This window comes from Bubalus bubalis, chromosome 11 (genome assembly GCF_019923935.1).
Source record: "Bubalus bubalis isolate 160015118507 breed Murrah chromosome 11, NDDB_SH_1, whole genome shotgun sequence".
In the NCBI taxonomy this organism is placed as follows: Eukaryota; Metazoa; Chordata; class Mammalia; order Artiodactyla; family Bovidae; genus Bubalus; species Bubalus bubalis.
Genome location: NC_059167.1, coordinates 12,080,597 through 12,094,178, shown reverse-complemented (window position 1 = coordinate 12,094,178; position 13,582 = coordinate 12,080,597). Strand labels below are relative to the sequence as shown.

The 13,582-nt window shown below is 38.7% G+C and overlaps 1 protein-coding gene across 9 annotated transcripts in view; it reads left to right on the top strand.

Moving 5' to 3' along the window:
• NRXN3 (neurexin 3) overlaps positions 1-13,087 on the top strand; it is a 1,822,863-nt gene extending 1,809,776 nt beyond the window's left edge. For 5 of the 9 annotated variants that reach the window (XM_044924680.2, XM_045162012.1, XM_044924681.2 and 2 more), the window contains one exon: positions 9,664-13,087. In XM_044924680.2, the coding sequence (XP_044780615.1) occupies positions 9,664-10,589 (926 nt within the window). In that variant the 3' untranslated portion in view covers positions 10,590-13,087. The remainder of the gene's footprint in view (positions 1-9,663) is intronic. The other 4 variants (XM_044924686.2, XM_044924690.2, XM_044924689.2 and 1 more) reach the window with 2 other exon arrangements.
• Positions 13,088-13,582: the final 495 nt, after the last annotated feature.

The window sequence follows — 13,582 nt, the reverse complement described above, 5'->3', positions numbered from 1 at the left end:
CCCATGAAACAAAAATAGCCCATGTGAATGTTATTAAAACTTTGTTCTACAGAAGTTAATTGATGCCTTGTGAGGCAATATTAACATTTATAGGGTTTTGTCATACAATAAAATTCAATGTTAAAAGTATAATTATTCTAAAAAATTAACTGAATGGCAACAAGGGTTTTTCTTTTCCTATATTATTGGGATTTTTTCCCCTCCTCCTAAAACCGCCAGCTGTCCTTTGTGAAGTTCCTAGAATAACAATTCACATAAAACCAGAGACTAAAAATCTTGGTACGGACTGACCCATGGGGACACATTACTATAATAATTTTAAAATAAAATAATAAAAGGGGCGTCCCACAGGGGACAAAAGTCTGACTCCTCCTCACAAATGTATTCTACTTGTCAAAGTCACCCCAAAAAACTTCTTAGGAGTGGTTGGAATTGGCTGTCAGAACCAGATGCTCTCAAGTGTCTCACCTCTGTGGTTCTCCTACCCGGGTTTCCCAGTCCTTGGTTGACCATTAATGTTCTCACAGGGATAAACTATTTAATGTAATTCTTGTGATCTCTTCCAGTAGAGGCTGAGGCCATTTCTAAAAACTCTTTCCCCATGATCCTTTCTGCACTATCTTCTCTCTCTCACACACACACACAGACACACACACACAGACACACACACACACACACACACACTTTTTTCTTTCTGTCAACTGTAGGTTGAATGGAGAGTTTTGTTTCCCACACAGTCTCTAGGAGACAGGCACAGTTTCCCCCAATGTCCTTCAAATAAGCTACCTTCATTGCCTGACGATCCTGTAGCTTACTGACTCTGTGGCACTGCACTGTTTCAGAGCAGCGGACTGGAGAGCGGGAGAGTTTGCTCCTGTTACTTAGAAAAAGCTGCAAACTCTCCATTTATCAGGTACATTTGACGACCACAATTGTCACACGTGTACCCTGTCAATTTGGCTAAGCCCAAGGACACGTACATGGAGCCGTGTTAATGATCCCTCTATGTCTTACCAAATGTGCCTTCTGAGACTGTGAATGAGTCCGGGCTGAGTTTCCTAGAGCAGAACCCACGAACTCACGTGTATTTTTTACCTCAGTTGCTGCCTCTACAGGCTCTACTTCAGCGCCCAACACACGAATGCACATCCACACACATGCTTCAGTTCAGTTCAGTTCAGTCACTCAGTCGTGTCCAAGAATGCAATTGGCAAGAAGCCTTGGGATGCCCTCTGCCCCTACTGGAAAGGCATGAAACTAAATCCAATACCTTTCTCCTACTCTCAAATTTGTCTTGCTGACCTCTTCCCAACCCTAGCTTGCTGTTCTGTTTTTCTATTTTCCCTAAATGCAACTTACTTTTAGCATGTATTAACTTGGTTAGCATTCCTGCCGTGACAGGATAATAGACAATTACCCATTTGTCAGTCTTAGCCTCTTTTTTTCTCTCTCAAATGTCTACTTAGGACGTACATCCAGACTGCACGCCCTTTTTATTTTTTTAAAAAATGCAAAACAAAACAAAAAAAATTAAGAAAATGCAAACTTTATTTTTCAAAGAAAATGCAAAATTTGTTTTTAATGTTGGCTATCACCAAAAGGGGAATCAATAAGCCAGAAAATACAAACAACAACAACAACAACAAAAAAAGTGTCCCCTGACTGCTCTGTCTGTGCCTCCTCAGCGTGTGCATCTGGTTGTTCATCTCTGAAAGTGTGTGAACTACTTTTTTCTTTAAATTATTTTTTGTTCTTTGCTCCCTTCTTGTTTGGGAATTAAGTGCTTTTTGTACTATATCTATCTATCTATCTATCTATATATATATATTGATGTGTTTCTTTTTAATTGCTGGATCTTTAGATTTGGTTTTATCCAAAACTATGACAAAAAAAAGTTATGAATTGTTTTCTGCAACTTTCCCCCACTCCCTCTTTAAATGTGGAACAACTTCAGCTGCAGAATCCCCACAGCCACATCTTTCACATAAGCCCAGTCTCACCAGAATCACACGCACCATGGGTGGCATGGGGAAGATGGGTGATGTCACTCAGACAGTACCCTTCCTATAGAAGGAAGTAATGAATGACCCAGCCAGTGGGCTCCCTGCACAGCTTTGTCTTTCAGTCACATAGGAAGATCTCTAACCCCCTCCCCTAACTCTCGATGGGGCTGTGTGGCTGCCGATGAAGTTTTTCAACTTGAATGCATAAACCTAGTCTCCTTGTTTTTGCTTTTAACCTTCTGATCATTATTATAAGTAGTAGTAGTATTATTACTATTATTATTTCATGTATCTTGGCTACTTTTAGTAGGGACAAAAGTTTAACTGTTTTTATTATTGGAAAATCTTTAATGAAACTGTAATGACTTTTGGAATAATTGCATGTTGAAGAAGTTGCAGCTTAGGGTGTGTGAGATTGTCAGTGTTAGAGTTCTGTTCTTTATATCTGTAGATGGGCATGTGTAGGCTCATTTGTTTTTGTATATTGCCCATCCCTTCCTTACAGCCAGAAGCTCTAATGCAGCTAGATCACTCCGTGCCGCCCTTACATGGACATGGCGACTCACTTACACATTTACTCCCATCATCTTCATCTCTTGTGTAGTACACTCATAGATATGACCCTACCCTTTCTGCATCTTCCCTTCCCATCCCCCTCCTTTCTTTAGCATTGTTCAAATTTATGTGCTGTCATCCATCCCCTTCAATTAAAGAAATTCTAAAACTTGTCAAAAAAAGACAAAAAGATTTAAACTCAATATATATCTGAGAACCTATATTAATGCAGAAATTCATTCAAAACTCTCTAGATTCATAGATTTTTTTAAAAGGCAAATTATAAAATTAAACAGGATTTTTTTTAAAAAGTTTTTTTTTTAAATCATCGCAATCAGAATAATTTCAAATTCAAAACTTATATGCCCTCCCAAGCCCCTGAAAGTAAAAAAAATTGGTAAAGTGCAGATTTTTTTTTCTTTTCATGTTATGTGGTGTGGATGTATGTGTTGTTGCCTCCTGTATCATCCTCTGTTGTAAATTATTATATTTGAAAATTAGACATTTTGCTCAAAAGTTTTAAAAGAAATGACAACAAAAAAAGCAAGTTACAAGAATGTGGCAATTCTATTTGTCCAAGAGCATTCTTACACAACTTTCTTTTGTAAATTTTTCTTTCATGCCAAAAAACATGCGGGCAATTTGTTGATGTAAGTTGACTATAAATTAATCCAGTATGCTTTTTTTTTAAAATTATTGTGTCTATATGGAAATGATTTCTTTCTTTATTTTCTCTACAACAACCTGTATTTTTTAATTTGCTTTTATTTTTCTTTCTGTCCTTCCTTAATTGTGAATGCCTTGATGTTGATGTTATTTGCTCTCTTTCCCTCTAGCTTACTTTGGCCCTGAAGTTGATTTTATTTTCTACTCTATTATTTTTTAAGATAATAGTAAATGTTTTATTTCATTTGTGTCTATTTGCTTAATTTTCACTGTTATGTTTTGTGCTGAATTGCTCCTAATAATCGATGTGAATTCTACTCTTGGTGGAAAGGTATAGGTAAATTGTTCTTACCATCCAAGGGAAGCCTGACCTCTTTGCCTGAACCAACTTTTAAAGCTTTGAAAGTAATGGTAGTCTCTACAGTGGGATGTGAAATTAGATACAACCTTTGGGAAGCCTGTACCCTAGAAGAAAATTAATTGAGTTAACTACAAGTGTTATTAGTGGTAATTACATCCTAATTTAACTCCTTAGAAAACATTTGGGGAAATCAGTCCCTGATTTTATTTTCCTTCAGCACAGGGGAAATAAGATACTCTCAAGTGACTATGGTAGAGTTTGTTTTATCCAGGATTAAAATATCACCATCACTGAAAACTACAAAATCAGACTGATTGAGAAAAGAGACATCATGAATCTCAGATATCTTAAGTATTGTCCTATGATAATATGATAATGCTGCCTTCCAAAGTCTACAATGAACTATGGTGAAAGACACCCATGCACAGTAAGCACCCAACCTCCCCTCCTCCCTGTCTGTCTTTCCTTTTCCCTTTCTGTTAATATTTGCCATTTCTCTCAAGGATTTAATCAGGTAAGCTTTAAAAGGATCCTAAGAGTCTCTCAAGAAGAAACACGATGATTTTCACACCTAAAGTTTTACTTAGGAAATGTTTTCAGTAGGTATTACCATTTGTGTGACTCTACCATGAGAATACCCCTTGCCCTTAAAGGTATTTGGATCAATTATGCACTTCAGGAAACATAAGATCAGCAAGAAGTGCTATAGAATTTTTAAATAAAGAAGTTACTTGCTTCACTCTAATTTTAGGATTGGTATTACTATTGCAAAAATATCAAACTGAAGTGTGGATAAGGGATATGTTTCTAACTCAGCAGCATCTGTGAGTGAGCTTTATCTGCCTTGGTTTATACGAGTGTATATTGTTTGATGTGTTGGATGATAGTTTAGGTGTAAAACTGAGGACCTCCTAAATGGAGTGCTATTTTATCTAATTGAAACATTTTGTTTTTGTTGAAGATGCCTAAGTCCATTTGATATAAGGCTAGTCATTTCTTTTAAATACAAGCTCTTGGGGTTATTATAAATCATTCTTCAAACACTGCATTAAAAATAGCATTAATTATCTAGATCCTATATTATTATACTTCTACCTCAGCATGAGACTACTCTTATTAAAAATGGTCAGAAAAAAGTAATCAACAGTATCAGTGTTTATAGGCCCAAAATACCTAATAGAAATATTACTAATATCTAGCACATTGGAATAGCAGTCATCTCTGTGCTAAATATTAACATGCATTTTAAGTGACACTAACATGAATCATTATTTACACTGGTGGCTTGAGGTAAGCTGTGTTATTATTTCTATTTTACAAAGAATTTAATAAATTTGACCAACTCATAGGGCTAGTAAACCAGAAAACTGTGATGCTAACCTAAGTCTGAGTGATTTCAAAGGCAAAACTCTTAATCAATATGCAGATGAAAAACTCCACAAGACATTCCTTCTTTTACACTTCCCAGATGGTGCTAGTGATAAAGAACCCACTAGCCAATGCAGGAAATGCAGGTTCGATTTCTGGGTCAGGAGATCCCCTGGAGGAGGGCATGGCAACCCACTCCAGTATTCTTTTCTGGAGAATCCCATGGACAGAGGAGCCTGGTGGGCTACAGTCCATGGGGTCGCAAAGAGTCAGACACGACTGAAGCGACTTAGCATGCACACCCACACGATGATATCAAGGGGCTATTGCTCATCTTATCTGGGCATATCTTGAAAAGAATAGACTCTGTAGCCTTTCGGAATCAAATCCATTTCACATAAACTATGGGGAAAATGTCCTGCCTAAAGATTCTCATCTCATTAAAATACTATTTAAAAAGATAAGTCCCTTTGAGACACTTGAATTTTTCCGGTGTCTACTCCCCAGGGACTTGCCATGTCTATCCATGACTATTTTTCCTGAGGATGGTTGAAGAAGAGCTTCACGGTTCCAAGTTTCCAGATATGGATGTGTTACAAATATACACTTCTGTGGCACCGAATGACTAAATGAATACAATTCAATAACTAATTTGGTGGGGAAAAATGACTCCTCCCCACTGTGTGTGAGTTTCCCAGCAGAGAATTAGGAAAATGAAAATAAGAGATGAGGTAAAGAACCTAAACACAGATAAAAAGAAATTTAAGGACTTGGAGCATGTCATCTTCTCCCAGAGTCTCATTCTTCAGTGTCACTGTTCTTCAAATTTTTGTGACTTCTAAGACCCAAATATCTCCAGAGAGGCAAAGGTTGGAGCCATATTGAAACTTTCTGCTTCTCTTCTTGTGTTTTGAGATGACCCACCACATCACTATAACCTACAACATTCTCACAGTTCAGAAGAATTCTATTAAATTTTTAATACACTGTCTTTTCCGATGGCAGAGAGCCCCTTTTGCTGAATATAAGCCCTAGACGCATGAATTATATATCTATAAATACACTCATAAAGCAAAAAAGCAGGGCAGCCTTCAGGGCTAAAATAGACCTTTTATATCCCTAGTGATCTCTCTGGTTTAAAGAAGAACACAACCCTGTCAAAAAAGAGTATATATTCCTGATTTAAAATGCTAACTTTAAGGAAAACAGATAGTTCTTATTCCAAACCAAAGAAAAATTCTGGGGACAGAATAGGAAATGAGAGTTTTGATGGATTACAGGTTTTGTAATACTCTGCCAGCAGCTCCTGATGACTTTAAGCTTGTTGCTTCTGTGAATACTTTTGTAAGCATGGCCATCTGAGAGATCACTGACTTCATGGTCTTTGGGCAGTGAAAAAAATTATCAGCTGCTCCAACATTTCTGAGGATAGTCACTTTGGATTAACACAAATAAACATGAAATCTTAAACAGCCTTCTGCAGTTAAAGTCATTTCTAGTAAGGATCTAATGATGGGAGAAACACTTCCCTCGCCTGTTTATCTCAAATGATGTGAGAGTCCTTGGACTCGTCTGGACCCTAGAGTCATCTTAAATATAGAATTTGATATAAAAATGACATATACTTGTACCAGGCACCGTTCCAGTTTACTGTTATCTAAAAATTTCCACCTATATTCACTCTAATTCCCCTTTATAATACCAACTCCTATACCCCAGTGGACTCCCTTTTAAACTAAAGACATTTCTTCCAGTTCCTTGAGATGCAAGGGCAGGGGAGCTATGGAAATTTCTACAATTTCATTGATAAAACATTACCAGGTTTTAGGCTCAAAAGCCCCTAAGAGGTGCATAATTTATCATTTTTATCACTACTACTAGGATTAATAGTAGCATGGCCAAGAAAATTGAAGATTACAGTTTTAACAGATTCTATTATTAAAACTCTGCACCAGCCTACCCATCATTTTAATTTTGAAATAAGCTTTTACCATTTTACAAAAGGGCCCTATCAACTTTTAGAAGCTCTTTGTTAATTAGTAAGCTTCCAGACCTTCTTTCCTTCCCATCATGAAAAGGATGATTTTCACTTTTTTTCCTGCTCCAAGAGAGATGCTCACTTCAGGGTGTTGAATGAGAAGTGAAATGCAAAGGAAAGTGGAAGTGATTCAACTGCAGAATGAGCAGTGTGTAGATGTTGTAGGTTTTTTTTTAACAACAAAGACACTCTGGAAGCTTTAGCTAGAATTGAAAAGACGGGGGGAAAAAACAGGCAAACGTGAAGACTCCAGTTGGGTGTCACAGATGGCACACTAAAAGTGCAGATGAATGCCACTCTGTAATCAGGAAGACCGTGCTCTTCATCTCACTTAAAGGGACACTCACATCCTACTTAACAGTTTGCCTTTGCATTCAATTATCTGTCCCAGGACTTTGCCTCCCAACAAATCAGTCATTCCTTGCCCTTTATCCCAGTTTATTTTCCACTTAATATATATTGGGTTGACTTTTATCCTTGCTCTAAAAGGCAAATGACCCTCTGTATTTGTGCCAGAAAAGAACACCCATGCTAAACCTTTGTTCTGGGTGAGATGGGTACGAAAATCCTGCCTTGTCCTCCAAAGGCAAGTAAAATCATTCTGAGCAATCCTAAGGGAATCTTTAAGCAGACTGCAAGTGCCTTCACTCCTTTGTTCTCACTGCTCTTTCCTTACTCAAAACTGCCTGCTTCCATCACCTTAAATATAACACTCGGGGCTGGAAGAATAGGGGGAAAAGGAGGCACCTCAGGGTTAGGTTTAAGACTGGCTTACCTTTGGGGGCCTGTATTCTAAATTCCACTTATAAAAACTAGCAAAAGTGTGTAAATTATGCATTAAGTTGCAAGACATATGAATTATATATGTTCACAATGTAAAACAACAACAACAAAACAAAAAAAAAAAAAAAAAACCATAGGCCTGCTAGCCCAGGAAAGCAAGCCTGAAGCTTTGTAAAATCTGCAATTGAGCAAAAATCGGTTGCTTAATAGCTGCAAACTCTGAGCGCTAGAAGAGAAGCTTGGGGTTTAGAGCACAGGCCAAAATATCATCTTGAGATTCTCAGAAAGGTTCTTGTTTTATTTCCCCACATATGTAACATCGTTGTGTAGGTCAGGAATGACGGTCCCATGCTCTCTTGTGCCTTCCGTTCCATATGGTACGCATTGGGTACACTGTTGCCAACCTCTCTGACTCAGTTTCTCTGGCAGAGAATGAAAGCTTCTGACATGGGTGAAAGCAGATTAACTGGGGCAGGGACTCATCATGCCGTCTCTGCTAGAAGATTTTTTAAAAGCAATAGTTGGAATAATTTTTCAAATAAATTTAACAGAAGACATGAACTGTGACTTCCTGAGATTCTTTCTCTGTTTGAAAATAACACTATAAAGAGACACAGGATTATCTTGCTTTACATACAGGAATAATAAGCTTGGCCCTACATTTAGGTGAGTAACAGCCACCACAGAATATTTGTGATAACCATGATTTCCATGAACTCGTCTGATCTTCCTTTCCTGACCTAGACCTAGTATAAGGGCAGTAACAAGGTCTGTGGGTAAACTGATAAATATCTACTACTCTAAATAAGAATCACTGATCTTAAAAATTCACTTTGCTCTCTATACATTTCTGGATCTAAAAGTAAGTTTCCAGTAAGTCATGGATATATAGCCTGGGTATTTTTAAAATCTAGTATCTGCTCAGCGTATATTGCATATAACATAAAAGCAATGTATGAATATAACATTAGAGCAATACAAAGCAAGTTGTTGTTTTATAGTCAGAGGAATTTCTGGAACAGCATAGTCAAAATGGGCCTATTGTATGAACATTTTCAACCTCTGTAAGTTCCCCTTACTTAGCTTATAGTAAAGGAAGACTACACTTGATAAATGTGAAATAAAAAGTAGTAACTTATAAAATACTGAAGATGAGCTCTTGTGTGTTCCTGAAACCCAAGAATAAAATTGGAGAAGGAAATGGCAACCCACTCTAGTATTCTTGCCTGGAGAATCCTGTGGACAGAGGAGCCTGGTGGGCTGCTGTCCATAGGGTCGCACAGAGTTGGGCATGACTGAAGTGACTGAGCATGCATGCATGCCTTGGAGAAGGAAATGGCAACCCACCCCAGTGTTCTTGCCTGGAGAATCCCAGGGACAGAGGAGCCTGATGGGCTGCCGTCTATGGGATCACACAGAGTCGGACATGACTGAAGCTACTTAGCAGCAGCAGCAGCAGCAAGAAGAAAATAAAGAAATGCTCAGATTAATCACATGCATGTGTTCATGTACACACACACACACACACACACACACACACACGCACAATTGATGGTGAGTAACTGCAATGGTGTAGTTAAATGTCATCATCCCATAAGCAGATCCTGGAAAAAAGCCTATTTGAATTCTACCTAAATAATTACTTGAGAGTATCTTTAAATATCTAAGCCCTCACTCTATGAATTTCAGGTTTTGGTGGCAAGAGGCATACCATGGGCTCTAGATCAGCCTAGAACGATTAGGCTGCAAGTAGAGAGGGTCTGGCTGTGCATCCAAGGCTCTCATCATTTCTGAGATGTGACCTATGAACTGCATTCACTGAGCATGGCTGTGACTTGTGTTTCTACAAATGTACTAATTCTGTTTCTCTTTTTTCTTTTCCATCCCAGGAGGTGAATTAGTTATCCCTCTTCTTGTAGAAGACCCTTTAGCTACCCCTCCTATTGCTACTCGTGCACCTTCCATTACACTCCCCCCTACCTTCCGCCCCCTCCTCACCATTATTGAGACCACCAAAGATTCCCTGTCTATGACCTCTGAGGCGGGGTTACCTTGCTTGTCGGACCAAGGCAGCGATGGTTGTGATGATGATGGCTTGGTGATATCTGGGTATGGCTCAGGGGAAACCTTTGACTCTAACCTGCCCCCTACTGATGATGAAGATTTTTACACCACCTTCTCCTTGGTAACAGATAAGAGTCTTTCCACTTCAATCTTCGAAGGTGGCTACAAAGCACATGCGCCCAAGTGGGAATCCAAGGACTTTAGACCTAACAAAGCCTCCGAAACTAGTAGGACTACTACCACATCTTTGTCCCCTGAGCTGATCCGCTTCACAGCTTCCTCCTCGTCTGGGATGGTGCCCAAATTGCCAGCTGGCAAAATGAATAACCGTGAGCTCAAACCCCAGCCTGATCTAGTCTTGCTTCCGTTGCCCACTGCCTATGAGCTAGACAGCACCAAACTGAAGAGCCCACTAATTACTTCCCCCATGTTCCGTAATGTGCCCACAGCAAACCCCACGGAGCCGGGAGTCAGACGGGTCCCGGGGGCCTCAGAGGTGATCCGCGAGTCCAGCAGCACAACAGGGATGGTCGTCGGCATTGTGGCTGCAGCCGCCCTCTGCATCTTGATCCTCCTGTACGCCATGTACAAGTACAGGAACAGGGACGAGGGCTCCTACCAGGTGGACGAGACGCGGAACTACATCAGCAACTCGGCGCAGAGCAACGGCACGCTGCTCAAGGAGAAGCCACCGAGCTCGAAGGGCGGCCACAAGAAACAGAAAAACAAGGACAAGGAGTACTACGTGTAGGCGCCACGCCGCCGCTCCCGGCGCGCGAAGCTGAGCCCGGGTCGTTCCTTTGCCCACAGACGCGCGTGTACTTGGCAACCTGAGCATTCCGCAGGGGTCAGAACTGTCCTAGGAGACGGGGCTGTATGGACCATGACTCCGGTGGGGAAAATCATTCGTGAACAGAACACCAAGATGCACCTAACCGAGAAGGCGCAAGCCACGGGCTTCTTTGACGCAGTCGCCGCTCGGAGACAGAAAGTTCTTTCTGCCCTGCTGTGTCAGCCAGCACACACTTTTGCACGCTGGAGTGAGCAGGTGGCTCCCCGCCCCCGCCCCCCCGGCCCCCCAACTTTTCGCAGACTTGGAAGCTTCCTTCTCTTGAGGACCTTTCACCCAAGGTAGAAGACTTCATGGCTTACTTGTTCCATAACTCCAAGTGAGTCTGTAATAATGTTTGTGAAGCTTGACTGTAATAATGTTTTTTTTGTTTGTTTGTTTAATTATGTAAAAAACAAAAAAAAAGAAAAGAAAAAAGTTAAAAACAACAAACCCACCCTTATCTGGTTCTGGCCAGTGTGCGTGTAACTTTTCAAGATCTGAGGGGAAAAAAATGGCTTTTGGGTATTTGATTATTTTTTGAAAATAATTGGACATAAGAAGAAGAAAAACAAAATCTCAGAAAATAAAAGTAAGAGAGACTATTGCCATATGAACTCAAAAGCTACCATGGTGTTCACTCTACATATCAGGTTGTGGTGTTTCTAGAATCTGTTGTCTGTTTCTATATGAGGCTTTGCTGAACACATAGCAAAATCATGGGATGGATGATGGTTCTGATTGGAAAAGCTGGTCCCTCAGGATCAAATTCCAGAATTTGCCACCCAAACCCTGAACAGATGTGGTTAGGGCTGGCTTTCTCAGAGCTATCAGCTTCACTTAACAATATTGTTCCTGTCCATGAGCCCAGCCAAATTGAGCTAAAGGAGATAGCCCCACAAATTAAAACAGAGCCTGTCCTAGGAAAGGGGGCCGGGGGGTGGGCTGGATCTGTGACTGATCGAAATGCATGCGAATATAAGAGAAAAGACAGTACAAGAAGTCTGTTACAGAATCAAAACAGACAATAGGGGAGTTCAACTTGTGATAGAACCACAAAAGGTCACACAAGCCAAACACAGCGTGACAGAGTGCAAAACTCATAGTTCTTCCCCCGCCCCCAACATGATAATGTTTTTCCTAGTGATTTTATTTTCCACCCTGACATTTACAGATAACTCTATCCTTCCATTTGCTCACATCTCCCTTCACCCATCTTTTCTAAAGATAAATAAATAACAAATGAATAAAGCTGCTGTGACACACACACAAAAAATGGAATTTAATAGTATAATATATATAAATAAATATATATACAGATATATTTATCATGGTATGTTTGATGGGATGACTGAAACAGGAAAACTGTTAAAATCTTGCAGTGGAATGAGAATGTTGTTTTCAAAGAAAATAACAAAACAACAAAAAAGTAAACCTTAAAATGTGAAGAAAGTGTGAGTTTTAGTTTTGTCACAGTTAACTGTGTCAAGGAGAATTAAAAAAAAAAACTCTTCTCAGATTTTGTTTACATATTTTACTACATTTTTGCTGGTATAGTTCCTTAGCCACCTGTGTACATACTGCTTTGAGAACTGTTCTTTCCTTTGTTTATTTCCGTTTGTTTGGTTTCTGTTCTAGTTGTCTTTCTTTCTGAAAAGAGGAAACAATGTACAGTAAAACAATAAACTGGTTCTGTGGCCATACCTAACCCAAAAGCAAGAGACGAAGCAAGACAAGTATTTACATGAAAATGAAATGTGTCCTCTGGAGGGTCAGATATATAGAGTTTCTTTTGTACAGATGAAAATCAATCAGCTGTTTAGATTTAGAAATCTACTCTTGCTGGTCTTTGTAAGTTGCATGAATATTTGACTTTGAGAAAATATCTTAAAGATGTGGGGCAAAAAATGCAATCTCAATGATGGTAGCCTTTACTAATGTGTATGGAAAGAGGTGTTCCTCATTATCTGATATTTCAATGTGTTAAGAGTTTTGGATTATTTTGTTATCATTGGAAAAGACAGGATTATAAAGAGGTATCAGAGCACGATTTTAGATAACCTAAATGGCCCAACCTATATGAAGTTGATTATATCTCGATATCTGTAAAAGATTGCTGTTCTTGGAGTCTTGAGGTCTTGTGAACTGATTTCCTGCTTTCTTTCTTTGCATTTTTTTTTTTTGAGTAAAAATACATTTGTTATATTCCTTTTAGTGTAAGTTTCTATTTGGACAATTTTATGGGAACATGTGCATTCTGTATGTTAGCTTCTATCATATTCCTGTTGTTTTATGAGCAAACTCTTAAGAAATTTATTTTATGATGTTGTGAAGTTACTGCTTTTTTTTTCCTTTTCTCTTTTATTTCATATTTGCATTTTTGTTCAAGGATATGCTTAGCAATAAAATGTTCTTCCCAATCCTTGTATGATGATGCATTTTTATTTTCCAAACATTTATTAAAAGATCTTGCACTGGGGCTAAATATGATCATCATATTAGAAGTTAAGTAAATTAGGACCATGTTCATGGGAACTAAAATATTATAAATCGCTACTAATTGCTTATCTAAAGTTATCAAAAGTGATATATTTGTGGGCTAAGCAGTTATTGTCTGTCAACTGAGGCATTATTTTTAGATTATTATTATTATTGTTTACATAATGATTGTTATTACATTATTATTTAGATAAGGTAACCAGGAAGGAAAAACTTTCCTAAACAGGTAAGACTACAGAATCATTTTATTCTGGAAAAAAATTATTAGATACTATATTTTTTTAAGTGTTTGGTAACATAAAGTATTTGCTGTAAGTTAACAAACTTTCAACAGTTTTCCAGAACCATGTTCTATATTTTCCAAAACCATGTTCTTATCTGAAGCACTGGAACGTTTTAGGTGGCTTCTTTCCAAG